This window comes from Camelus ferus, chromosome 16 (genome assembly GCF_009834535.1).
Source record: "Camelus ferus isolate YT-003-E chromosome 16, BCGSAC_Cfer_1.0, whole genome shotgun sequence".
In the NCBI taxonomy this organism is placed as follows: Eukaryota; Metazoa; Chordata; class Mammalia; order Artiodactyla; family Camelidae; genus Camelus; species Camelus ferus.
Window position 1 is genome coordinate 47,990,848 of NC_045711.1, and position 27,159 is coordinate 48,018,006.

General features: G+C 41.0%; 1 protein-coding gene across 1 annotated transcript; it reads right to left on the reverse strand.

Annotated features, from left to right (window-relative positions):
- Positions 1-464: 464 nt before the first annotated feature.
- Positions 465-22,016, reverse strand: CWC25 (CWC25 spliceosome associated protein homolog). Its single transcript, XM_006176375.3, has 10 exons — positions 21,810-22,016; positions 19,330-19,502; positions 13,254-13,490; positions 10,851-10,920; positions 10,013-10,140; positions 9,326-9,389; positions 8,526-8,725; positions 8,046-8,144; positions 2,444-2,605; positions 465-1,956 (listed from the first exon to the last, which is right to left on the reverse strand). Exons 1-10 carry the CDS (start codon positions 21,825-21,827, stop codon positions 1,842-1,844), a joined length of 1,266 nt encoding a protein of 421 aa, XP_006176437.1. The 5' UTR covers positions 21,828-22,016; the 3' UTR covers positions 465-1,841.
- Between the last annotated feature and the right edge of the window lie 5,143 nt (positions 22,017-27,159).

Genomic DNA, 27,159 nt, shown 5'->3' on the forward strand with positions numbered 1-27,159 from the left:
CCGGGGGAGAGAGGAGAAACACAGCGAGGGGAAAAGAATCCTGCTGGGAAAAACAAGGAATGCCCCCTGGCTCCACCCAAGCGTGGATCTTCCCACTCCCCTGGGCCCGGGGCGCGCTCCACCCGCGGGACACGCCCCCTCCCACCAGGGCCAATGAGAGAAGCCAGCTGGGAGCCCTGGGTTTTATGAATGGGTCCCGCTGCCATCCACCTGCCGCTGGCCCCATCCCTCCAAAGGGTCGAGTTCAGAGACTGGCCAGACTGGCCGATACCTTAAGTCACCTATCCTTCAGCAGAGACTCATAATCGTCTTACTCTCTGGCTCACTTGATGAAATATTTGAGTAAACTGCCCACGCTTTCCTACATAATCCCTCTCTAACCCTCCATACATTGGGTTACAAGTTGCAGTTCAGTATTGTTCTGCAAGGGAATTGAGGGATTCAGTACTCATCACAGGTGGCTCTTTACAGTTATAAAAATAAATATAGCCTTTATTACCAAGTAATAAAATAAAAGACATAATTCACCCTATCACAGGGAAGCAGGATGAGGTGATTAAATGAGTAACAAGTGAATGTATTTTCTCTCTGGGGAAGGACTGGGTTTTAAGCATTACAGTGCTCGGTATTATAAGTGACCAAAAAAAAATCCAAATTCGTTTTAAGCAGAATTAGGAATTAGCAGAACAAGGAACTAGCCCAGCTAATGTGTGGGGTCAAGAATGCCTAGGAGTTCATGGGTCAAGTGAGGGCTTCTGGTGAAAGAAGAGAAGGAAAAGGAATAAAGATAGTAGACTGATCCACGAGTTTGGGATTTTTTTTAAATATCTGACTAAAAAATAACAGCAAACAACCCCTGAAAATCTAGAATTGTAGTAAGATTACTACATGATAAAAAGGAAACCATTAAATAAATAGCTTCCATTTTATTTTCTCTAAGAGCCAACAGGGAGCACACTGGCCATTTGGTCCTGACTCCTAAAATCATTTGACTTCAACACTGCACTGCCCACATGGGAGACTCTAAGCAGTGTAAAATGACAGATACCCTAGATCCTACCAATAAACCCAGGCCCCTCCAAAACTAGCCAGATTCAAAGAGGAAAGAAAAGCTGACCTGCCTTACTGGGTTACTTGATAACAAGATACAATGCGGTTCCATTACATAGTAAAGTCACTTACCAAGCAAGATATTCTCACAAAGCTAACTTCTTTTTTTCAAAAGCATGTAAAAATTATACATTTGTACATATACACACTATACTTTACAGTTTGAAAGATAGTCCAAATGGTTCAACAGTTCATTTAGGGTTTTTTTTTGCATTGTTTTCCTTTCCAGATTCTTTGTCACTCCCTTGGCTCTGCCCTAATCTGCCATCATTCCATCACATTATCTACTAAATCAAGTAAATGTTCTTTTACCCCAGTAAACACAATCTATCTGGGTGACTCTGGAGACAGAGGTTTCTGAAAGGTCCAGTCTATACTGAGGTGCTAGAATAGGTCTGTTCACACAGATGGAGGAAGGAGGCATAAGCTCTCAAGACCACAGGGTGTAGTATTCCAGAGCAGGATGAGTACTCACATCTAGTGCCCACCCATCAAAAAACAGTTTAAAACCCACTCTGCACCCAGCAAAAGTTACTGAGGGTCCTATAGAGCAAGTCACACTGGTTCTCAAAAGAAGTGGGCTGTTTCTGGAATCCATGGAGGAGAGTCACTTTGAACAGTGGTGGTTTGACATCTGTGGAAGAAGCCATTTGAACTCTTATAAAGAGAATTTTTAAGGGGTGGGCAGCCTCCCTGGAAAATTCAGGAAAACCGGCAAGAGGGGATGGCTTTCATCTTTTCATGAAGTTCTTCTCCAGAGCTACTGAGGTTCTCTGTAGAGAGTAAATATTCCGCTTCACCCGATCCTCCAGGGACGAGGTAGATGCGCTCTCTAACTTCATGCGGCTAGAAGAGAAGACAGGTGAAAGTAGGTAACAAACATCTGTCAACTGGTCGACTGTCTGGCAGATTTAGAACAAGAAGTTGCCAGTCATAAAACAGCGGTAGAAACACAAGCCCTCTTAAGCCCATGTAGATAAAAGTGATCCATCTGGAACTCAATTGTTTTATAAATTTTTAAGGGAAAATTTATCTGTTTTGGAAAATAAGTCAAAGCTTCATTTGAAAAAGGCTTCCTGAGCCATGAATTCTTATTTACAAGGAAGGCCAAGGAGATTCAGTGAAAATACCAATTCACTTCTGCATTCAAATGACAAACATCCCAGTGTGGCCAAAAGCTGGGAGTAATAATAAAAGTATCTGGAGGCTAAGTTTGGTGTTCTCTCTGCAGAGACACAGAAACACCAGGAACACAATGAATGACCCAGATGCCCAACTGCCTCCTTGGGACTATCTCCATGAAAGCCGTTAGGCAGGAAAAAGATGCACTTACTGGATAAACTTCCCATCCCGGGAGTCCAGCTTCTCCAGCCTTTGCTCCCGTTCGTCATCCTTTGCGTGCCTCTTAAGGATGTTCAGCCTCTCCTCCTCCCGCCACTTGGCGTTTTCCATCATCTCTTGCCGTTTTCGCTCTAGTTCCTCTGATGAGAGCTTTCTGTTGAATATAAAAGCCACCCTAAGGTCTACTTCTCTCCCAGCAAAAAAACTAGGGACACCACAGGGAGAAGAGAAACCAGGCAGGACCCTGGGTTCTCCAGCTCACGGCTCTCCTCCTATGGAAATGCCTAGCCCAGTGCCAGGCTCAGCATGAGGTTTCTTCCTTCCTAACATCTTGGTCAGACTTTTAAATGAAGGATTCCATACACTCACTCAATAATCTCTGGGGTAATTATTCTGAAACATTAAATACAAAAAAATATGAGAGCAAATCAGGAACCTAAATCTATAGCAACTATATTGCAATCATTTGCTCAACAACTTACAGAAGAACTGAGGACTTAATTTACCCATGTGATGGTTGATATCTACCACCTACCCACTTGAGATGCTTAGAAATTCAGGGGTGCAACACATTGAGTATACCACTTTAGGGCTAAGCTAGAGGCAGATGCCTGGAGAATTCTACTTAGCCTCAGACAGTAATGGGTAGTCTTTGTTCCTGGCACTCACTGCAAAAGAAGAGCAAGAAGAGGACGTGACGAAACAGCTTAATCACTATTTAACAATGTCAGAAATCCAAATCCACTGATTCTCAAATTGATGTGATATACAGGTCCCCCTTTAAAAGGAAAAATAATGACTGGACTCCCATAAGGGAGTAGGAGCCCAATTTTGAGAAATAAACTTAAGATGCTAAAATCCAACATTTTAGTGATCTGTAGTGAAATGACAAGGCTTCCCTTCAAAAACACCACTAAATAAAATAGATGAAACCACAAAGACAATGGGAGAGGAGATAAAACTGGATAAGAGATGGGAACAAATTGGCAGAAGATGGAAATAGATGAAGGAGCGGTAACCACTTAACAGATAAGAAGAAACTGAATCCTAAGTGCCTGATCCTGATCTGAAGCAAGTGGATTCAGGCTGCAAAATCAAGGAGAGGTTCAGGGACTGCAGGCACCAAGTACTGCGGAGAATGCAGCACAGGGCTGAAAACAAAGGGACTAATTTAAAGTCTGTATAAGGAGCAATTAAGACACCCCTGGGTCCTCATGCCTGACTCAGGGAAGCCAGTGACTTCTCTCCCAAACGTCTACAGGAGACACTCCAGAGGGTAGACCCTCCGATAGTTTCTGGAGAAACAGAACCACACAAGAGAACCACAATAGACAACTATATATAAAAGAATGAAACAGAACATTTTCTCACACCATATACAAAAATAAACTCAAAATGAATAAAAGGCCTAAATATAAGACCAGAATCCATAAAACTCTTAGAAGAAATACAGGCAGAACACTCTTTGACATAAGTTGTAGCAGTATTTTTTTGGATCTGTCTCCTCAGGCAGACAAACAAAAGCAAAAATAAATAAATGGAACCTAATTAAATGCTTTTGCATAATAAAGGAAACACAAAAAACAAAAAGACAACCTACTGAACGGGAGAAAATATTTGTAAATGATATGACCAACAAGGGGTTAATATCCAAATTACATAAACAGCTCATACAACTCAATATCAAAAACAAATAACTTAATTAAAAAATAGGCAGAAGACCTGAACAGACATTTTTCCAACAGGCACATGAAAAGATGCTCAACACTGCTAATCACCAGGGAACTGCAAATCAAAACTACAATGAAATATCACCTCACACCTGCAGAATGAATATTAAGGAGACCACAAATTAAAAAAAAAAAAAGACCACAAATAACAAAGGTTGGCTGAGGATATGGAGAAAAGGGAACCCTAGTACCCTGTTGGTAGGAATATAAATTAGTATAGCCACTATGGAAAATTGTATGGAGGTTCCTCAAAAGAACTAAAAATAGAACTGGCACATGACCCAGCAATTCTGCTTCTCAGTATATATCTAAAGAAAACAAAAACACTAATTTGAAAAGATACATGCACCCCAGTGTTCACAGCAGTATTATTTACAATAGCCAAGATATGGAAGCAACCTAAGTGGTGTCCATCAATAGAAGAATGGATAAAGATGTGATACATATCTATATCTATATCTATATCTATATCCACAAACACACACACACACACACACACACACACTGGAATATTACTCAGCCAAAAAAAGAATGAAAATTAAGGGGGGGAGGGAAATAGCCCAGTGGTAGGGCACATGCTTAGTATGCATGAGGTCCTGGGGTCAATCTCTAGTACCTCCATTAAAAAAAAATTTTTTTTTTAGGAAGGAAAATAAAATAGAATGAAAATTTTGCCACTTGCAACAACATAGATGGACCTAGAGGGTATTATGCTTAGTGAAATAAGTTAGACAGAGATCGCCTGTACGTTATTACTTACATGTGGAATCTAAAAAATAAAATGAATGAATGTAACAAAACAGAAACACACACACAGATACAGAGAACAAACTAGTGATTACCAGTGCGGACAGGGATGGAGAGGGGCAAGATAGGGGTAGGGGATTAAGAGGTACAAACTACTATGTATAAAACAAATAAGCTACAAGGAAGGATAAATTGTACAACACAGGGAATATAACCAATATTTTTTTTCTTTTTTTTAAATTTTATTTATTTATTTAGGTGGGAGAGGTAATTTAGTTTATTTGTTTATTTGTTTATTTTTAGAGGGACTGGGGATTGAACCCAGGATCTTATGCACACTAAGCATGTGCTCTACCACTTGAGCTATATCCTCCCCCCAACCAATATTTTATAATAACTATAAATGGAGTATACTTTTTTAAAATTGTGAATCACTGTGTATACCTGTAACTTATGTAATATTGTACATCAACTACACTTCAGTGAAAAATAAATAAGCTACAAGGATATATTGTACAGCACAGGGAATATAGCCAATATTCTATAATAACTTTAAATGGAGTATAATCTATAAAAATATTGAATCACTATGTTGTACATCTGAGACAATATAATATTGTAACTAACAACACTTTTAAAAAGTGCCTGTATTCTTTGATCAAAACAATTTAAGAAACTGTGCCTCCATAATAATAGTAATGACTGCAAGAATAGTAACTCCACCTTCTATTCCCTCTTCCCACTTTTGTTCTGGGCAATTTACAAGCCCAATAGAAGGAATTTTAGCCACTTCTGGGGTGTGACTTTATAGTAGTGTTTTTTTGTTAGTTTGTTTTAAGCATACACATTTTTAAAAAATTATTTAAGTGCTGAGTTGACTATAAGAAATTTAGGAAGCAGTGAAAGCAATGAAAAATAGAAAAATAATGTGGAATCCCACAGCCTCCCAAAAAAATTTAAGAGAAAAAAATAGTCTTAGTCTATAAAAATCACTTTAAATTGAGAACCTCACTGCAAAAGAGAAGCTTCATCTTTTCAAATGATGAGAAAGTTGTTTTAATCACTAATTAAAAGAAAACATACACACAAAAGAAAACTCAAAAAAAAATTTAAACTCTCAGGCCTTTAAATAGTGCTAAGAAAGGTTTTTTAGGTGTAAATTTTCTCTTTTCATCTTAATTCAGCATTGTCTAGGTTACAACTTCGGTGTTCAACTACCTGAAACACCAACCAAAACAGATTTATTACAAAATCCATGCATTCAAGTTTCTATGTTTCTACTCTTAAAAGACAAGGTCATTTACTCATTTTATGTATTTATTTTTTAACATTTAAAATTTTTTTTGCAGGGGAGGTAATTTGATTATTTCTTTCTTTCATGGAGGTACTGGGGATTGAACCCAGGACCTTGCACATGCTAAGCATGTACTCTACCACTGAGCTATACCCTCCCTGCCAACTTTATTTTTATACAATTTTTAAAGATTGTTTTCCATTTACAGTTACTATACAATATTAGCTATATCCCATGTTGTACAGTATATCCTTGATCCTGTCACCCAATAGTTTGTACCTCACAGTCCCTGACCTTATACTACCCCTCCCCTACCAGTAACCACTAGTTTGTTCTCTATATCTGAGTCTGCTTCTTCTGTTATATTTAGTTTCCTGTATTTTGCAGATTCCACATACAAGTGATATCATATAGTATTTATCTTTCTCTGTCCGATTTATTTCACTTAGCATAGTATCCTCCAAGTCCATTCATGTTACTGCAAATGGCAAAATTACACTCTTTTCTATGGCTGAGTAGTATTCCATTGTATATATATATACACCACATCTTCTTTATCCATTCGTCCGCTGATGGACACTGAGGTTATTTCCATGTCTCAGCAATTGTAAATAATCTGTATCATTCCCACTTTTAGTATACATGCTGTCGAAGCAAGCACTCTTAACTCATTTTAAATCCCAAAATTCAACAAAAATCCTGAGGGCAATAAGAAAGGCTGACAAAGTAACACAAATTCCAGTGATGGCAGATGGCAAAAGAGAAAAACAAAGCAGGATTCTGAAAAGCAGAGTCATGTGCTGACCAAGAACCTTAAAATATAATAAAAAATACACACACTCGTGAGCATCCGTCCCTCAGACCTGCATGAATTACAGCATAGCTGAAGGACTGACCCAGTGTCACCAATAAAAGATTAAATTATGCATAAAAAACCCTCCCTTATCTGGGAAGGCAGGGAAATACGTAACACATTTTAGAAAGTTGCTGGTCAAAATTAAACCTTAAACTTAGGGAATCAGATAATTAAGAATTAAAAGGAAACTTAGGGTCTGCCTCCCTTCTAACAACACAGTGAATAAAAGAGGTTGCTGTGGACTCTCAGTGCTGGCTGTGCATTGGAATCACTGGGGAGCTTTCAAAATACTGATGTCTGGGCCCAGCCCCAGAGATTATGATGTAATAGGGCTCAGGTACAGTTGGATGATGGGATTTTGGCCTTTTTAAAAGTTTTCTAGATGATTCTAACGTGCAGCCAGTTTGGAGTGTGGAGTTAAAGGAAGTATACAGAAGTTGCCAATTTCATCTAAACTTCTAAGAGCAATCAAGACAACAAGGGACAGCCTTTCATAGGCACAGCCAACTCCCTTCAGGTCTCAAGACTGCACACCCCTGTTCTGTCTGACCCACACCACACCCAACTCAAACAACAGAGTTTATCTTCGGGTGTCTGCCCTCAGGGCAAGCACCGTGCTTCCCTTTCAACTGATGTCTCAAGAAAGAGCACTCTCTTAAGAAAAGCTTTTCTGTAGAAATCTCTGTGAGAACGTGTTTACAGATGTTGAGAGACAGTCACTTAGTCAACTATTCATTAGCTCAATATAGTTCAAATAGTTCAATCTATTTACTTTGTCCTTTCAATGGGACTAGTATGGCGGAGGGGGAGTGAGGCGTGGCAGGGCAGATGGTTAAAAGTTGACAAGATGAATTAAAGTGGGTTGGGAAAAAAGGTGATACAGATTAGATTATCCATTTGCCTAGGTTTAAGCCACTCCTGCACTCAGGCCTGCGAGTCTGAGGTGAACCTTCTGGGTTTGACTCACCTGGTGTATCCAGGAGCATGCCGCCTTTGGTAGACCTCTTTTTTTGGTGATGGGCTCTTAGTTCGGCCTCTGTCTCTCCTGTTTACCTTAGAGTTGTGCCTGTAACAGACAGAGGGAAGAGAGGAGAGAAGCTTTTTCAATACAGGGGCTTTTATCATGTCCCTCAAACAATGGAGGAAAAGCTAACAGTTGCAGAATTCTAATTCAAATTGAAGAAAACAGAGGGCAGGAGTGGAAGAAAAACAAAGGCATAAGGATACATAAGACTGGATATTAATCTCACTTCAGAGATTCCATATTTATAAATATGCAGTCCTAGGGGCCTGAGCTTCACATTAAAAATAAATTAAAAAAATAAAGACAATAACAAAGCAAAGACATCTGGAGAAGCTGATGAATAGGTTATCGCCAAAAGCAAATACCAGCTGTAAGCAGGTCCCCACATCCACAGGTTATTTCCCAGTGAATTCCCACACTCACAGCTTGCTTGGCCTTGGGGACCGTGACCTTCTGCCTGGGGATCGAGATCTCCTGTCCCGGCACACTGCATCTCTGGTGCGCTTCTTGCTGGCATGTCTGGGAGGTGAATGAGAGGAGCTTCTGGACCTGGAATAATTCTTCAACCCATGCACTCCCTTCTGCTCGGCCTGCAGTCCCTGGTTATGGTCAGAGTTCCTGAGCTATATTGTCAAGGAAAGGAAGAAAAGCTCAGGAGAAAATGCAGTGAAACAAGAAAATGAATGAGCACTAAGTTGGCTCTGTACGGAGCCACCTGGGTATACCAATCCCATCCCAGAGTTATCACCAAGAGCTGTAGAAATTTAGGAGAGTTATCTTCAGAATGTCCTGAAGTATCACCCAACTACCTAAACTGGACTGGCTCTTCACTGCAGCCTAAGGAAGAGCAGGAGGCAGAAAACGGAGGACAGTATATACACACTGAGGGGAAAAAAGGAATTCAGAGGGATGTATATTTGTCAGTCATCAACCTGTATGCTTAAAATATGCAATTCCATGTAAATTGTCTACAGAGAGATGGGTGGAATGCCTAAATGCCCACTGATGGCTGAGCCTCTCTGCTCAGAGGGCCGTCACCCAGTCAGACTCTAAGGGATAAGGAATGGGCCTGTTCCCCAGCAACCCCAGCCTATGCTGCCCAAACTCCCTTCTTTCTGCATGTTTGACTGGCTGCTAAAAAATGCTCTATGTCTAAAAAGGCTGCCAGGTTGGCACATTCTACAGTCCCACATCCACTCCCTTTGAGAAGCCCACATCCTTACCTGTAAGCCATATCCAGGGACTTTGGATGAAACAGGGGAAGAATTTGCCATCTTCTTTTGAGACCTAAGAAATTAAAACACACAGTCATTGAAAAAGAAAATGCACAGAGGTCCAGTTTAAATCTCTTGTGCTGAAACATGCTTCCTGCTCTCACATGGGAGTGTGTTTCTCCGTCTTTGCTAGAAGATGCATCAGCACAGTCATGTTTTTCTTGTGAAAAGCCGTGGGCCTAGCTTTCCAGCCCCAACGCCCCAAACACATTCTCCTCTCACCTTGTACTGCTATTCTAGGGACGAATAGTGAGTCAGCAGCAACAGTGCTGACGTGCTCCCACAGAGAAGACACACAGCACGGGCCCAGATGGGCCCGTTAATGCATTTCAAAAAAAGCCTACATAAAATCCACTTCAGTCGTGGAGGGATCACAAGCTGAGACAAAAGTCACATCCAGGACATCTGACCTAAGACTGCCACGGCTACAGTCAGCTCTATCACAGAGTCTTGCCAACATCTCCAGGAACTCTAGTGCTAGATGGCAAGCTCTGTGGGCAGGGCCCGGTGTACGAGCGTTCTCCACTGAAACCCCAGTACCTGGCAGTTGCCGGCGTGGAGCAGACGTTCAGTTAATGTCTGTGGAATGAATGAGTGAGTGAATCCACGATGAAGGAGCCGCCTCCACTCACTCACCTCCCCCGGCTGCGCTCGTCCTCGCTGCTGCAACGATCGCTACTTGAGCTTCTGTGCTTGTGTTTCTTGTGCTTCTTTTTCTTCTCCTTCTTTTTCTTCTTCTCTTTTTTTTCCAGACTCATTTGCAACTAGAAAATATCCAGAACATAAGCACGCAAGATTACTGAGATGCCTGCCAGTGCCTCTGAGGGGACTGGGTCATGTGCAAACCACCTGACTCCGTGCCTCTGGGTCTACGGGGATGCAGGGCATTATGAGACTTCCCATGTGGACAAGAGTGAAGGGTCTTAACCCTCGTTGTGCTCAAATGCCCCCGAGACTGCTGATTGGAAACTCTGGGGTGGGGGGGTTGCAATTTGTGTTTTGAAACAGTCCCCAGACCACGGCCTAGGAATTTCCATTCTGTCAAATGAACTCCAACTCCACTGAGAGTAATCAGGGACTGCAAGATCATCTATAAATTTTCTTTACCAACTGATCCAAGAAACAATCACATAATATATTATGTGAGTGATGAATGGGCCCTGAGGCTTGCTACCACCTGATCTCCTGAATGTACTATCTAATCATGATTTTCCACATCATATCCCAATACTCCTTTTTTTTCTGGAAAAATGACATCACATGGTGCTTTTCCAACCAAAAGACATAAAAGAGAAAAACAAGCTTAATTAAGCTTGGTATTAAGATGGCATAAAATCATCAGGAGAAGGTCTCTAAAAGACAAAAATGTTTAAAGCCATCCTGTCTTCCCTCTCCTAAGAGCAAATGGAGAGAAGTTCTCAGGTTAAGCAGCTAAAAGATACTCTTGATGCTTAGATGATGATGCACTACTTACCAATTCTTTGATTTTCTTCATTTTCACAGGATTATTCAATACCTCTCTTTTTTTCTCCTCCTCTTTCTTCCTAAAGAAAGAGAAGAAATTATAAAAATCATGATTATTTCTTTTGGAAAGGGGATTAAATCTTCATACTACTCTCCACAATTCTATGCAGCAATCTTTTTTCCAGATGCATGCAGACAGGCCCTATGCTGAAATCTGTACGACAGTGTGGAAGCCAAAAATCTTCCCCAAATCTGCACAAGGGTTTGAATACTGTGGAGAGAGTCATTCCCTGCTGTGCAAGAAAGTGAATTTGGTCTGTTTTTGTTAGGCTTCATGCTCAGGGCTTCCCAAGTGGTCAAGTACATGTATGTCATCCTGTGTATCGAATGGATGCAACATGTCAATACTACTGCCACTGTTTAGCATGAAACCCACCCCCAAACAGGAAATAAAAAGAATGGATTCCTCTTTTAAGAAGTCTTCTCTCATATATTGTTAACAGGAGGATAAACCAGTCAGCCTTTCTGGAGGACAATTTGGCAACACTTATCACAGCCTGCACATACTCACAAACTCTTTAATCTTATAAATGCTTCCTCAAGAATTTGTTATTTTAAGGATATAATCAAGGAAGGTCACTAAAAAGTTGTTCATATTATAACAATGAAAACTTGGAAACAAGTTAGGGACCCAATAGGAGAGTATTAATAAAATAAATTATGGTATATCTATAATACAGATATAAAATATGATGTTATAGAAGCATAGTCAGCAATATAGAAAGATGTCCTACATACTTGATTAGGTGAAAAAAACGCAGTTTATAAAATAATATGCACAGTATCTGTACACCAATGTTCACAGCAACACTTTCCACAACAGCCAAAAGGTGGAAATAACTCAAATGTGCGTAACAGATGAACAGATTAAAAAATGTGGTATAAACATGCAATGGAATATTATGCAGCCTTAAAAAGGAAGGAAATTCTGATACATGCTCTAACACAGATGAACCTTAAAGACATTATGCTAAGTGAAATAAGCCAGTCACAAAAAAACAAATATTGAATGATTTCACTTTTGTAAGGTTCAGAGTAGACCAACTTATAGAAACAAAGTACAATAGTAGTTCCCAGGGGCTGGGGTTGGGTGGTAGAGGGAAATGAAGAGTTTGTTGTTTAACGGGTATAGATTTTCAGTTTTGCAAGATGAAAGACTTCTGGAGGTTGGCTGCATAACAATTTGGATACCCTTACTAGTGAACTGTACACTTAAAATGGTTAAAATGGTAAATCTTCTGCGTATTTTACCACAATTTTTAAATAGAAGGAAATTCCGACACATATTACAACAGGGATGAACCTTGAAGACTTTATGCTAGTGAAGCAGGCTCGTCACAAGAGGACAAACAGCATATGATTCCACTTCTATGGGGTGACTAGAGTAGTTACATTCATAGAGACAGAAAGAATGGTGTTGGCCATGGGGAGAGGAGGGAATAGGGACTTATTGTTTAATGAGTATGAAGTTTCAGCTGCAAAGATGAAAAAGTCCTGGAGGTGTGTGGTGGTGACGGTTACACAATGTGAATGTACTTACTGCCGCTAAACTGTACACTTATAGTTAAGACGGTAAATCTTATGTTATGTATGCCACGACATTAATGTTACCACCATTAATTAATTAATTAAGAAGCTAACAAAATGGGAGAAAATATTTACATATACATATACAATATCTTTATGTATATAAACACACATCTTTAATATATAAATAACTTTCAAGAAATTTTCAAAACAAATGTAAATCACATTTTTCAATGTTCAACCTTACACATCTGAAATAAAATAATGCAAATTAAATTAAAAAAAAGAAAAAACCCACAGAGCATGATTTCATTTAGCACCCAAAATGCAGCTCTACTTTGATCTGTTACATATTACGGTTTCAAGTAAGACTCTACAGTTTCTCTTTAAAGGGTTCTGCTGAAGGAAAAAAAAAAGCAGGGAATACAATAATAAAAATATATGTTGGCATTTAACTTACAAATTAAAAAAAAAAAAAAGAAGGGGAGGCCTGTTCACCCACCTAGCCAATCTCCACATATTCCCAAATTTCCAAGAAGCTGCCAGCCTCTCTCATCTTGCTTCCACCTCTTGTTTTTGTTTAAGAGCCAAAGGTAAATGAATAAATCTGGTCTGGTCTGGTCCATTTACCAATCTCTTCCCATATGTCCAAGATCAGGCACCATTAATGGAGCCTCCTTCCCAACGTCAGAAGGCCACATGGAGACAAATCCTTTTACGTGGCAGACAAAAGCCAACAGGAAACCAACTGTGAATCGAGAGGCTAGATAACATCTCTGCTAAGCATCTCTGTAATAAAACCCCCTTCCCAGCCCCTCAGCAGTACCTGATGATGAAGAGTGGATCCTCCCGGATTTTGCTGGCCATGTCTAGAAGGGAATTGGCACCCGACGGGGCAAAGATAGAGCCCGGGAGCAGTCCTGTCTCAGAAGAACAGCCTGCCTCCTTCTCCTCCATCTTCTCAAAGACGTATTTGTCAATGGGGCGCCCCAGCAAGTACTCATCACGGTTCACCATCCCACCGGGACCCTGGTACATCCAGTCCAATTTTTCTTCCTTTTTCCTAGTTTCAGAAAAGAAAAGAAAAAAAAAACAGTCAAAGAAAGTGCTGACTCCTGCTAACCTACACACAAAACCTGAACAAGAGGGATGAAAAACCACATTCTACAGGCACCTTAGCAAAGGCTGACCACCACATTCCCTGCAGCACTTGGGAAGTGGTGCCTGCCATCACGGAACTTACACTTTAATGGAGAGACCGTTTCCACAAACTTAACACAATTTATGAGGGGGAAAAAAGGCCCTTCAATCTAGGGCATGGATCTTTGCTCCCGGCTTCTCAAGTCTCCTTTACAAAGTCTTCACGTCATGCTTTCACTTTTAGGATAATCTGAAACAGCTAATATGCGTATCCTAGATTCATGTCATCACCAACAGCAGTCTCAGTGACCACACATGCAGTTGTGTTTACTGCAGGTTTTGGTGCTTTTGTCACACTGGCACCAGCGGTAAGGCTACATTTGACGGGATAATGAGAAAAGACCAGAGATCACTTAACAAGTTACGCCTTCAAGCCAAAAGAGGGGGGCCAAATTATGTCACAGTATCACGACAAATAGCTCCCTGTGGTTCCGAGAGAAAAAAAGTGGTGAGAAAATTGAGCCTCACGCAACAGAGAGTAACGGTGTGCTGAATTCATCAGAGCACGTGTTGGAGCAGCCAATACCACACTCACATCGCAAGTAGTTTCATCAAATCAGTGTCATCTATTACACTAGACTCAATGATTTTTTAATATGACTTTATTTTGTACATGTATTTTGTTTCAGATTATGTAACAACCATGAGCAAAAATAGCTTTCTAGTTATGTCTTTGAACATTTTAAATAACAAACCAATAATACAGGGTCATAACCCTTTAGTTTTTTTTTTTTTTTTTTGTATTAAAAGGATTAGTTTGAGAAACATGATAGTCTATAATTAAGAACTGATTGTGGGTCACTGGGGTCAGACTCCACCCAGCTTGCCCAACCTCACTCTGGAACTGAGACGGAGAAGTATGAGCGAGAGTTTTGCCCCGGAGAACTGTGGAAGACTGTGGTGGGGCCTTTATGATGGGTACCATAGATAGTGGTGACTTTCAGGCAATTAAAGGTTTTCGCCATTCTCCAGTGGGAGTAAACCAGAGACTACAAGGGAGTTTGACAGCTATTGAAACCAGGCCTCCACAGTTGGAAGGTGGCTTTACAGTTTAGGGAGGTCTGTCTTCCATGACTGACTGCAGTATGGCTCATGTTAGAGGGAAAGAACATCTATGGAACTCTGTCACAAGTGCTGCCTTTACAGGAGCCATGCCAGCAGCACTGGTATCCTCATCTGCAAAACAGGGATAAAACAGTACCTACCTCACAGGGTTGTTGGAAATTTAAAAAGTCAACGAATTTTAAGGTGTTCAGAAGAGTACATGGCACTAAGTCAGTACTAAATAAACACTGGCTAGTCTTTCATCATCTGTGTATGTGTTTTGTCTCACCCACGGGCTTTCTCACATGCCTAGATGCTGGGATTACAGTTTACTCACCCGTGAATCCAAATAGCTGCGTAATGTGTTCAACATTTAACATTTCATGGGCAATGGGTCTGGAGCTGGGCAGTACTTTCTGAAGGAAAAGCAGGTCAGTGTTTGGGTATGGGGGATTCTAAAAAGACATGTCAAAGATGACTCATGGGATCATGCCTGACACTAACCCAGATCAGGGAGCTGGGCATAAATATTCACTTATTCATCTGTAAATACTGACTCAGCGTACCTCCTATGTGCCAGGTAGATGAGTAAGGTCAGAAGGATGAAAAAGACTCAGGGAGCTGAGCTGCACACAAGCTATCAGATGAGGCACAGAGGTCAACAAATTACCAAACGGTGCCGATGAGAGCTAAGTATGTGCTGAGGTGACTTTGGGACACTCACTGAAGGCAGAACTGCCTGAATATACAGAGACATAGTTTGGGTGGGATAAACGTGGGCATCATCCCCATGAAGTAGACACTGCTACTAGAGGAATGAAGGTGCTCTTAGAGAATAAAGGGAGAAGAGCAGAAAGTTTTGGGAGCATGAGCAGTTATGAGACAAGAGAAAAGAAAGAAGTTAAGTGAAAAAAAGAGAAGGGATGACATGAAGTGGCAGGAGAGCCAGGAACCTGTAGGCAAAGGAGCAAAACATTTCTGGGGAAAGGTGACTGAGTCAAACACAGAAGAAACGACATGAAAAATGAAGACAGGTACTTCTATAAACTAGTATTTTCATGGCTCCAGCTAGTCTTAAAAGGACTCAACTAACATCAGTACTACTCAGGCCCCTGAGTAAGAGAACATGTTATATAGCTGAGATCCAGCGCCACAGGACTTGGCCTGGTTCCACCACTAAGCAGCTGGGTAACCGTGCAAGTGACTTCTGTGCATGTCCATGTCCTCATGTCTAAAATGGAGCTGGTGGGGGAGGGTGTAGCTCATGTGGTAGAGCGCTCGCTTAGCAAGCATGAGGTCCTGGGTTCAATCCCCAGAATCTCCTCCAAAAAAAGTAAATAAACCTAATTACCTCCCCCTGTCAAATAAATAAATAAATAATAAATAAAAAGTAAAAAGTAAATAAAATGGAGCTGGTAACCATGACCTCTCACTGTTTTTCAGCAAAACCATCTCCCTGAGTTTTTCAATGAGAAAAGATTTGGGGTAAAAGTCATATAAAAACACAATGATCTATAGATTTTTGCTGTTGCCATTATTAAGGATATAGAACATATTCTCAATCAAGGCTGCCTGTGAAGCTCAACCAGGGAGCTCTTAAAATATATAGATGCCCTTGCCCCATACACCCTCTGCTATTCTTAGGGAGTCTGCTTAGGTGGGTGTGAATCACTCCCATCTTTTTTTTTTTTGGTGGGGGGGGTAGGTAAGTAGGTTTGTTTGTTTATTTAATGGAGCTACTGGGGCTTGAACCCAGGACCTCATGCATGTTAAGCACACATCCTACCACTGAACTATACCCTCCCCCCTCACTCTGATCTTTATTTATTTAATCTTCCAAGGACACTCTAAAGTGCAAGAGTTGAAAAATGCTGCAATAGACCATTGCTTAGAAAACACAACTTTCTAATATTATCAGTAAATACCAAAGCAATACTCCATTGCAAACAGGGATTTGAAGATCAAGATAATGTGCCTATTAAGGTTTTTCTTTGTTTCAAGAGAGATGCGTTACAAACACAGAAAAGATGATCTGAGCCATAGAAGTGAACTGTTAAATAGTAAAGAGTTTTTATTGGAAAATGAAAAGCACAACACTGTGCAAAGAACTACACAAACCAGTCAGTTGGGCAAGCTGATCGTCCAAGTATACCTGCAAGTAAAGACTGAAAACAGGGACCAACATGCTAACCTTTGTGTTTCATAATGTTGGAGGATATGCGAGGGGGCAAAAAAATCAAAAAAATATAAAATCACCCTCCTCCCATTGACAACAAGACAAGAGGGCAGGAAGGTCAGCAACAGGATAAACAATGACTCCCAGCTCTGAAGCTGTTCACGTATACTCTGATCTCATTAATTAGACTCTGCACAGCCCAAATTTCTGACACATCAGGCACATAATATGTAATGTGTGGCTGAATAAAAATTTCAAAATAAATTTTCACTTTTGGTTAGTGGGAAAGTAAACTCTAATGACTAATGGGTATTCAGTCTAAAATTGGCATCTGTTTTAAAAATCAAGGGTTCACAAAATTTTAAACTTCACATATAAAAACATCTTATAACCTAAACAAGCAATTCTCCAATGAAGACATACAAATGGCCAACAGGCACATGAAAAAATGCTGAATATCACTAATTATCAGACAAATGCAAATCAAAACTACAATGAGGTATCAACTCATACCAGTCAGAATGGCCATCATTAAAAAGTTCACAAATAATAAATGCTGGAGAGGGTGTGGAGAAAAGGGAACCCTCCTACATTGCTGGTGGGAATGTAGTTTGCTGCATCCATTAAGGAAAACTGTATGGAGATTCCTCAAAAAACTAAAAATAGATTTACCATATGATCTAGCAATCCCACTCCTGGGCATATATCCAGAGGGAACTCTAATTCAAAAAGTTACATGCACCTCAATGTTTACAGCAGCACTATTTACAACAGCCAAGACATGGAAGCAACCTAAGTGTCCATTGACAGATGACTGGATAAAAGAGTTGCAGTATATTTATATAATGGAATACTATTCTGCCATGTAAAAGAATGAAATAATGCCATTTGCAGCAAGAAGGATGGACCTGGAGAATGTCGTTCTAAGTGAAGTAAGCCAGAAAGAGAAAGAAAAATACCATATGATATCACTTACATGTAGAATCTAAAAAAAGAAAAAAGAAGACACTAATGAACTTATCTACAAAACAGAAACAGACTCACAGACATAGTAAACAAACACAGTTCCTGGGGGGACAGGGTTGGGAAGGGATAAACTGGGAGTTCGAGATTTGCAAATATTAAGTACTATATATAAAATAGATAAATAACAAAGTTTCTGCTGTACAGCACAGGGAACTATATTCAATATCTTGTAGTAACCTAATGAAAAAGAATATGAAAACAAATATATGTATGTATATGTATGACTGGAACATTATGCTGTATACCAGAAATTGACACATTGTAAACTGACTATACTTCAATTTAAAAAGTCTTACAAGCTGCCCAAGAATTAATTCAAATGTGTGAAATTTATTTGCTTTAAATTATAAAGAATATAACTTACACAAAGTACATAAAGTAAACTAATGTGTATCTATGGTTAAAAAAACTTACAAAATCCCATTCTCTTTACCTCATTTTGTATATTAATGCCCTAAATATAGTATACTTAAAAATTCTAAAACTCCATTTATTTTAAAACATTCCAGATTTCATACTTAGGTCAGAAAGACCTTCTTCACAATCCATTATCCTGAAAGAACATGACTGTTATCCTAAATTCTAAAATGCCTTTTCCATGAATTGAAACTAAGCCTCTCTCTCTCTGACACACACACACACACCCTGAATGTCCCAAATCTCCTGTCATGAAATTAAAAAAAAAGCCCTCTATATCCAGTGGGGTAAGCGTGGCACATGCCACCCTAGAGACTTGCCCACAGGATATGAACAAGGGATAGTACAGACTACACATTTTAGTCTATCTAGTTTTATTCAATTCTGATTTAGGAAAGTATTCTATATTTTATGCCTTTCATTTTTCTCAGAAAACATTTACTTCCACCCCCTTTTATGAAATAGGCAGGGTAATTATCAATCGCAACTCTATTTATACAGGAGGAAACTGAAGTCGGGTAAAAGTGAACGGAACTGTCCAGTCACAGTTACACAGCTTTTACTGACAGACACACCCTCCACTTCCTTCCATGGGACGTCCCTGCTCCCTAAAATGAGTCTGCAATATATAAATAAACAAAAGCAGGACTGCAGCCTCAACACACATGGAGAGGCAGGGTAGAGGCACTCATCTTCAATCAGAGTCACGTCAATCATCTACCACGAACCTGGCCTACACTACGTCACTTATATGTTACCTCATTTGATCCTCAACAAACCTTAGATGCTGGGTACTCTCCCTCCCCGGGTTCTACTGAGGTAACCAAGGCTCCCAAACTTGCTCCCAGTTACATGGCTAGGCTAGTCCTTGCAAAGCCAGCCTTAGAACCCAGGTCAGCCTGTCTCCAACACCCACGCTCTTAACCAAGCTGTTATGTAACAACTGGACAATACACCTGCAGGCCCATCCTGCAATTCCCCACACACCACGGCACCCCTAGCCCAAACCACCCCACTGCACCCCCAGCTCCCCGCTTACTTGACAGCCCCAACATCCTCCGCATAGCGCTGCATCTCCTCCCGGGCCCTCTCCTCCCGCAGCTCCCGCTGAAGCTCCTCAATCTTCTTGCGCTCAGCCTCATGCTTCTGCTCGGCCTTCCACACTTTCTCCACATTGCGGAGGGTCTGCGGGTGCCAGCTCTTCTTCAGATTCTGCGGTAAATGAAAGGAGGGAGAAAACAATGCACAGAGTGGGTGAGTATAACCAGTCCCGCCTGGCCCACTTCTCTATTCAAGCCCAGGCAGGCATGTAAGGGCGAGATGGCTTTAATAATGGCAGTAATCTCTCACACACCAGAGGGTGGTTTGTTTAAGTACATAAAGCTTCAGGGTAGAACAGGCCCCTCCAAAATTCCCTCCAAACACTTCTAACCTGAAATGTCTATGAGTCTGACCTCCACTGGCCATGCCAGAAGTCAGGGTTGATGATGACAATACAAGAGGAATGGGACAGGGACAAGGGAAGGGATAGACTCTGAAAGTCAACAGAACTCAAGTGCCTTTGGCACTGGACATTCATTCTCATGAACACAATCTTCTTTTCCTTGAGTCCACTTAACCTGCCAGAAACTTGCATGGTTTACAACCCCACCTAGTACCTCTTTCAACCTTCCTTCCCAAGACTCTCCCCCTGGTTCGGATCTTCCCCTTCACCCTCAAGGAATGCTTCTCCTCTCCCTCCTCCCTATGAGCCACTGCTTTGGTTCAGCTTCCCAATCAGGGAAGGTTTCCTGGAGGAAGTGACATTTAAGACCAATTATAAATTAGCCCAGTGATGTAAGAAGAGGGGAGGACAAGGGTAGGTTTCCAAGCAGAGAGAACAGTACACACAACTGCAGGCCCAGTGGTGAGAAAGAATATCATATAAATAATTCAGTGTGGCTGGAGATAGGAGAGCAAGCTGATGGAAAGCAGGCTTAAGATGAAGTCAACTAAGAAAGCAACAGATTAAGGGCCTTCTAAGCCATGTTAAGGGATTGGATTTTAGTGGAAAACACTAAACATTCATATGTAAGTGAGAGGCATGACCAGCCTAGCATGTTAAGAATGGACTAGAGGGTGGTAGGGTACAGCTCAGAGGTAGAGGGTGTGCTCAGCATGGGTTCAATCCCCAGTACCTCCATTAAAACAAACAAGCAAACAAACAAACAGACCAAATTACCCACCTCTCCACCATATATTGGTTTGGAGAGGACCAAGCTTGAAGACCAGTTAAGAAGTCTAAATGAGAAAAGGGACACAAGGTACCCAGCATGTGGAAGGTGTTCAGTCAATGAGGGCTCCCTTTTTTTTCCTTTTCTCTCTCTTCTTGTCCTCCCTTTCCCTTTGTCAGGTTGTTCAGTCCTTCCTTTCTCCTCCACCCTGTACCTTGTCCTAATGGCTCTTCTCTCTCACCTTCAATATGCGTGACTTTGCCTACCAGGGAACATTTGGCAATGTCTGGAGACATTTTTGGTTGTCACAACTTGGGGAAAAGGTGCTACTGGCTCAGGGGCTAGAGGCCAGCGATGCTGCTAAACATCCTACATGCACAAGAGCACACACACAACAAAGAATTATCCAGCCCAAAATGTCAATAGTGTCAAATGAGGGTGAGAAACTCTGGATTAGAGCTTTCCTGTCCCTAATGTGGCTACTTGAAGACACTGAATTGGACGAACCTTGATGGCACCTTGTAACTCATGCTAATTGATAACATCTGACAAATTTCAATATAGCTACTGGACAGGTGACTAAACAAATCTATCTGCTGATTCAGTTAGCTGCAGTTTCAGTACATAAGCATTTTTCTGATCTTGCACTATGCTCTTGTGTGTACATCTGTCCAGTTGGGGGCCTTAGCCCCCTACAAGTGAACTACACAGTTTAAGAGAAATAAACACATAACTTATATTAAGTGCTATGACTTCAGAAGAAAGCTCTGCCTCTACAGACCAGAACGCCGCACTGAAGGAGTGGAAATCAGAAAGGGGAACATAAGAAAGAGCTCTTCAGGCTTAAAATACACTCAGGACATGGCTCACGGACCAGGAGAATGGAACACAAAATCACCCCTACTACAGCCCAGGACATGACGGAACTCGTAGCTGAGGAAAGATGTGTCCCAAGACAAGGTATATAAAACAAAGTCTGCGTGACATGTCCTTCATACCCGCCTCCTTTCCTAGCCAGGATTCCAACCGCCCCCGGGCCTGCTCATAATTTCCAACCGGAAGGCACCCCCCTGTCAACAAACACCACCTGCCACCCTTGGCGACACACCTCACACACCTCCCCAAGTCTCCCCCCGTCCCCTCCATGGCCTTAACGATTCGTCCCATGTCCAGGGATATAGCTTCCTCTCTCCGAAAGCACAGCTGCATTGCCATGGTTACCCACTCCCACCCCCGCCAATTTCCGCCCCCAGCCCCAGTCGGTCTCCGGCCTCAGTCCTCCCCAACCCTGGGCTCCCTCACTTACGAGGTCTCCGCCCCCCATGATGGTGGAGACGTTTCCTCGCTAGGTGAACCTGGAAGACTCAGGAAGAATCGAGAAGGAACGCAGAGAAATAATTCAGCTGCGACCTCCCCAGAACTGGTCCCGGGGGCTACAGACTGCCACTTTCACTGCCGATTCTGAGCCCACTTCCGGGAGGGCGTCCTATTCCAGCGACCGCGTCTCGGGACGATGACGTGTAATACTCTCTGTCGCGCTGCGTGGCGGTAACGTCACGTGCAGTTCCACAGGTTGCGGCGGTGATATCGCGGGATCTGTGGTTTCATTTTGGACGCCTCGGGCTGGCACCTCTTCTAGTTTCTCGAAGTGTGTTAAAACGTCGAGACTCTGTCGGGTTACAACTGGTCCTGGGCCTGATCCCGCGGTTCTGTTGCCATGGCAGCGCACCACGACGGCGTCACCTCCGAGCTCTACTGGGGGTCTCCCTCTCGAGGCTCCAGCGTGGACCATCCTAGGCCGCCCGGGGTTTCCGAAAGGCTCTTCAAACCCGCACTATCCTCAGACCTTGAGTCATTGCCAGCCCCCTTACTCTGGGCCCATTTTACCGAGTTAAATAGAAACCATTGAACCAAAGTTCCATCAGCTTCCCTGCACCAAACCTTTAGAATCTGCCAACTGCCCTTCTTTTCTTTCCTTTCCTTTCTTTCACGGTGGAAGAGGCTTCCCTCCTATCTGCCCTGGATCCCACCCCTCACATCTGGTCTTATTCAATTCCTCCTTCTCTCCTCTGTCTCCCTGTATATTGGCTTTTGATCATCGTTTTAGATACGTTCAACTGATCCTTAAAAAAAGGGGGGAAAAAAAAAAAAAAAAGGCCTACGTCTTTCCCCCAGCTGCTGCACTCTTCTCTGTCTTAGGCAAACTTGAAACGAGTTGTCTCCACTCAGGAGACAAGATGCCTCCTCTTCATCCTCTGCTTAACCTAAACCCTCCGCTCAACTATTCTTCCCCTGTATTTAAGTCAAGTGACACATTTCATCCTCATTTGGACCACCCCTAGCCTTTGGTATTGAGGACCACTCTCCTAATCAAAACACTTTTCATTTGACTTCCTATCACTCTCCAAATTTTCCTTCTCTAGACCCTTCTCAGGAGACATTTCTTTTATCCTGTCTCTTATGTTATGTCTTAGGTCTTTTCACACTAAGTGCTCTTCTTCGGTGATCTCATCTACTCTCAGGGCTTCAGTTACCACCTATATGCTGATAAATCCCAAATTCTTTATCTCCAGTCATAGGTCTCCCTCTTTCAAGCTGCGGAGTTTACAGCCTGGCTGTTTAGGTGTTTCCAATTGGACATTTGGAAGGCATATAAACTGAGTGCTTTATCTCACTTATCACTACACCCCAAATCCAGCTCTTTCTCCCCCATTACCGCCACTTCTCCAACTAGACTTCATTCTAGATCTCTCCCTCACCTCCAACATCACAAGATTCTAACTGCTAAATATCTCTCAAATCTAAGCGACCTCACCATAGTCATTCACCACCTGCCTCATTCAGGCCACCATCATCCCTCACTTGGTAGAAGTCCATTTCCCCTCCTTCAGTTTTATCCCTTACAGGTCTATGCAGTCTTATAGCTAAGAGTGATCGCTCTATAATGCAAATATGGTTGCATGGCCCACTGCTTTAAAACCTTTAATAGCTCCCCATTATTTATACTATAAAGCCCACATTTTTAACATGTCAATTCGTTTCATGAACTGACCCTTCTTTCTTATCCAGCCTCATAAGACTTCCTACCCCTCATTCACTATGCTAAAGCTAAACTTTTATTTCCCTGGTCAAACACTCTTAACAAAATACTCAAAAAAACTTTTTTTGATGGGTAACACATTGTAAATATGTTTTAAAAGATAAAAAAAGTCAATTCAGTAAAAGTCTCCCACCAACTTTATACCCTTCTCAATCATAGTTCATTTATACCATGTCTCCTTTAAGTACCTTTATAATTTTACATTAAATATTTAAGTTTTTGATGCATTTGGAATTAATTTTTTGTCTTTTTAGTTGGCTACACATACACCTCAACACTTCTACAGAATAATCATATTTCCCCCATCGCTAGTGTGAAATATGTATGTGTGTGTGTGTGTGTGTGTATATAATTATATTCCCATTTGTATCTGAGGCTGTTTCTGGATTCTCCAGTCCATACCATTAATTCATTAATTCATCTATTCATGTATTATTACCAAATTGTCCTAATAGCTTTTTTTTTTTTTAATGATGGAGACCTACTTTTCCGTCACTTCCGTTCTCTTTCTGGAGTTTCTTAGCTCTTCTTACAATTTTATTTTTCCAAATGAACTTTCAAGTCAGCTTGTCCAGTTCCAGCAACAATGATTTTTGTGTCATTATTGAGGGACATATTAAATTTGTAGATTAAATTAGGTGGATTATATTATAGTACTTACCCTGTGTTATAACTGCCTGTATACTTGTGTGTATCCCTGTAAGTTCCATAATGCTAAAGACCTTCACCTTTGTGTCCCTTATGCCTGGCACAGTTTCTGGCACATAGTAGTTGCTTAATTAAGTGTTGTTAAATGAATACATGGATGAATAAATGGATGGATGAGCTTAAAGTCACAGTCGACCAAGATGTTCTCCTTAGGGCATGACCTCATAGAAATAATAATAATCATTCACAATAATAATGGGGGTTATGTGTATGAAAGTGCAATGGCTTTGACTTGAGTTTGAATCTCAAGTCTGTCAGGTAGGTTATGTGAAGGTAGGTTATGGACAAGTTACATAACTTCTCTGAGGTTTTCTCCTCATTTGTAAAATAAGAACAATACCACCTACCCTGCGAAGTTGTTATGAGAATTAGATGCAGTAACATTTATAAAGCATTTCCAATACTGTCTGGCAGATAGTAGGTGCTCAATAAATGATCATTCTACCTATGATATCACCAATATCCATAGTAACTTCTCTTCTAGGGCCCCATCCTGATTGACACCCAAAGGTGAGGAGGAAAAAGATGTTTCTAAGAGTCAGTGATGCCATAGTTTTGTGATTTTAAGTATTTGGAAACAGGACAGGGTTATTTTTGAGGTGAGAACTGAAATTGCAGGAACTACATGAATCAATTTCTTTTCACCAGTGTTTCTCAAAGTATGACCTGGGGACTGCCTATAATAGAGTTCCTTGTAGGTCTTCTTAAACATGACAGTTCCGGGGCCCTACCCCTGAACCTGAGAAGACAGACTTCTTAGGGGTGGGATCTTAAGATTCTAGCAAGTTCTTCATGAGATTCATACACACACTAGAGTTTGAAAACTACTGCTTTAGCGGGGTGGGTACAGCTCAGTGGTAGACTGTGTGCTTAGCATGCATGAGGTCCTGGGTTCAATCCCCAGTACCTCCAAGTAAAAATAAGTAAGTGAACCTAATTACCCCCAAAAAAAGATAAGTAAAAAAAAAAAAAAGGTGGAACATTGACATCATCTGCAGAAAGTTCCCTCACTTGTCTTCCCAGTTAATCTTTGTCTCAACCCCCAGCCCACAGGCAACCACTCCTGTGTTTTTTTCCCCCACCATACATTAGTTTTGCCTGTTCTAGAATTACATACAAATGGAATAAATACTTTACCTACTCATTTGTATAGGCTTTTATTCAGAGTAATATTTGTAAGATTCATCTATCTTGTATCAGTAATTTACTCTTTTTTATTGGTGAGTAGTATTTTACTGTATGTGTAAACCACAGATTTTTCAAATCATTTTCCCACTTGGTGAGCCCCAGTCTGTTTTTAGTTTTGCCTATTATGAATAAATCAGCTATGAACATTTCTATATACATAGGTCTGTGAGCATATGGTATTATTTATCTTGAGTAAAATCCTAGGAATGGAATTGCTAGGCCATAAGTCAATATATTTTAGTTTTATACAAACAGCCAGATCTTTTCCCAAAATGGTATACCATTTTATATTCCCACCAATTTGATTGAGAGTTCGTATTTGGTGTTGTCAGTCTTTTCAATTTTAGTCATTCTGATACATGTGATGTGTCACAATGTGATTTTAATTTGCACTTTTCTGATGACTAATGGTATTAACTACTTTTCCATGGATTTATTGGACATTTATTTGTAACTCATCTTTTATGAAGTATTTCCTCAGGGGAGGGTATAGCTCAAATGGTAGAGTGCATGCTTGGTATGCATAAAGTCCTGGGTTCAATCCCCACTACTTCTTCTATAAATAAGTAGGAAAACTTAATTACCCCCCTCAAAAAACATAAATGTCTCTTCAAGTCATTTCTTCATTTCTTAACTGGGTTGTTTACACTCTTTTTACTTTGGGGTTATAAGAGTTCTTTACATATTCCAGACACCAGTTCTTTGTCAGGTATATATTTTGCAAATGATTTATCCTAGTCAGGACTTGCATATTTATTTTTCTTAACAGTGTCTTTTGATAAGCAGACGTTTTAAACTTTGGTGAAGTCTAATTTATCAATATTTTCTTTTATGCCTTTTGTGTCCTCTTGTTAAAGAAAAAATTATTCATTACACTTGTTAAGGAACAGTGGTAAGGAAGATTTTATTTAAGAGGAGGGCAACCAAGATAGGTATGGAGTCTTGAAATGGGGGAGAGAGATTGCACTCAACTCTGAATACAGCATGGGCAAGTGGGAGTTTATTGCGAAGCAGCAGCACAGGGGTTGGTGGATGGAAAATCACTAACAGAAAATATCAAGGACAAGGGGAGATTCTGGCTAAACCAACCTAAAGGCAGGCCAGGGTGGTCACATGTCACCTGCAGGATGGTAGGGGATAAGGAACCAGATCAGATGCGGAAGGTGATCAGACATGGAGGATGGTGCTAAAATTGGACAATGCAGAGAGGAACATGGAAGTTCAAAACTCAAGACCTAGTTGGAAAAGCTTAGAAGAGCCTTTCTAAAGTTTGGTCATGGAGGGAACCCTAGTCACACACTAAGGAAACTTTCCCTGCCCTAAAATCAGAGAGAGAATCTCCTGTCTTCCTTTAACAGCTTTATGGTATATGATCCTTCCTGAATTAAATTTTTGAGACAATCATTTACTTATTGGACAGGGCAAGGTCATTTAAAGAGAGGAACATCATAAAAATGTGTTTAGCTTGGAGTTACAAGCATCAGTGCTCACAACTCCACTCAATACATCACAGAAACAGGCCACATACAACAAGGAAGGTGTTATCATGCCACTCAAAAATAAGCCACAATGCTTAGGAGACCATTGCGAATGTTAAAAAAACAAACAACAGGCCCCATAATGGAGTCAATTGTGCTAAGCCCCACATAAGCAAACCAGT

Bases quoted from the DNA above. Each gene is read 5' to 3' on its own strand.
- CWC25 (XM_006176375.3), bottom strand. The intron at 8,145-8,525 runs GTGAGTGTGGGA...TGTCTGTTACAG, and splicing joins TCCCCAAGGCCAAGCAAGCT to GCACAACTCTAAGGTAAACA. The intron at 1,957-2,443 runs GTAAGTGCATCT...CTTCTCTTCTAG, and splicing joins CGGGATGGGAAGTTTATCCA to CCGCATGAAGTTAGAGAGCG.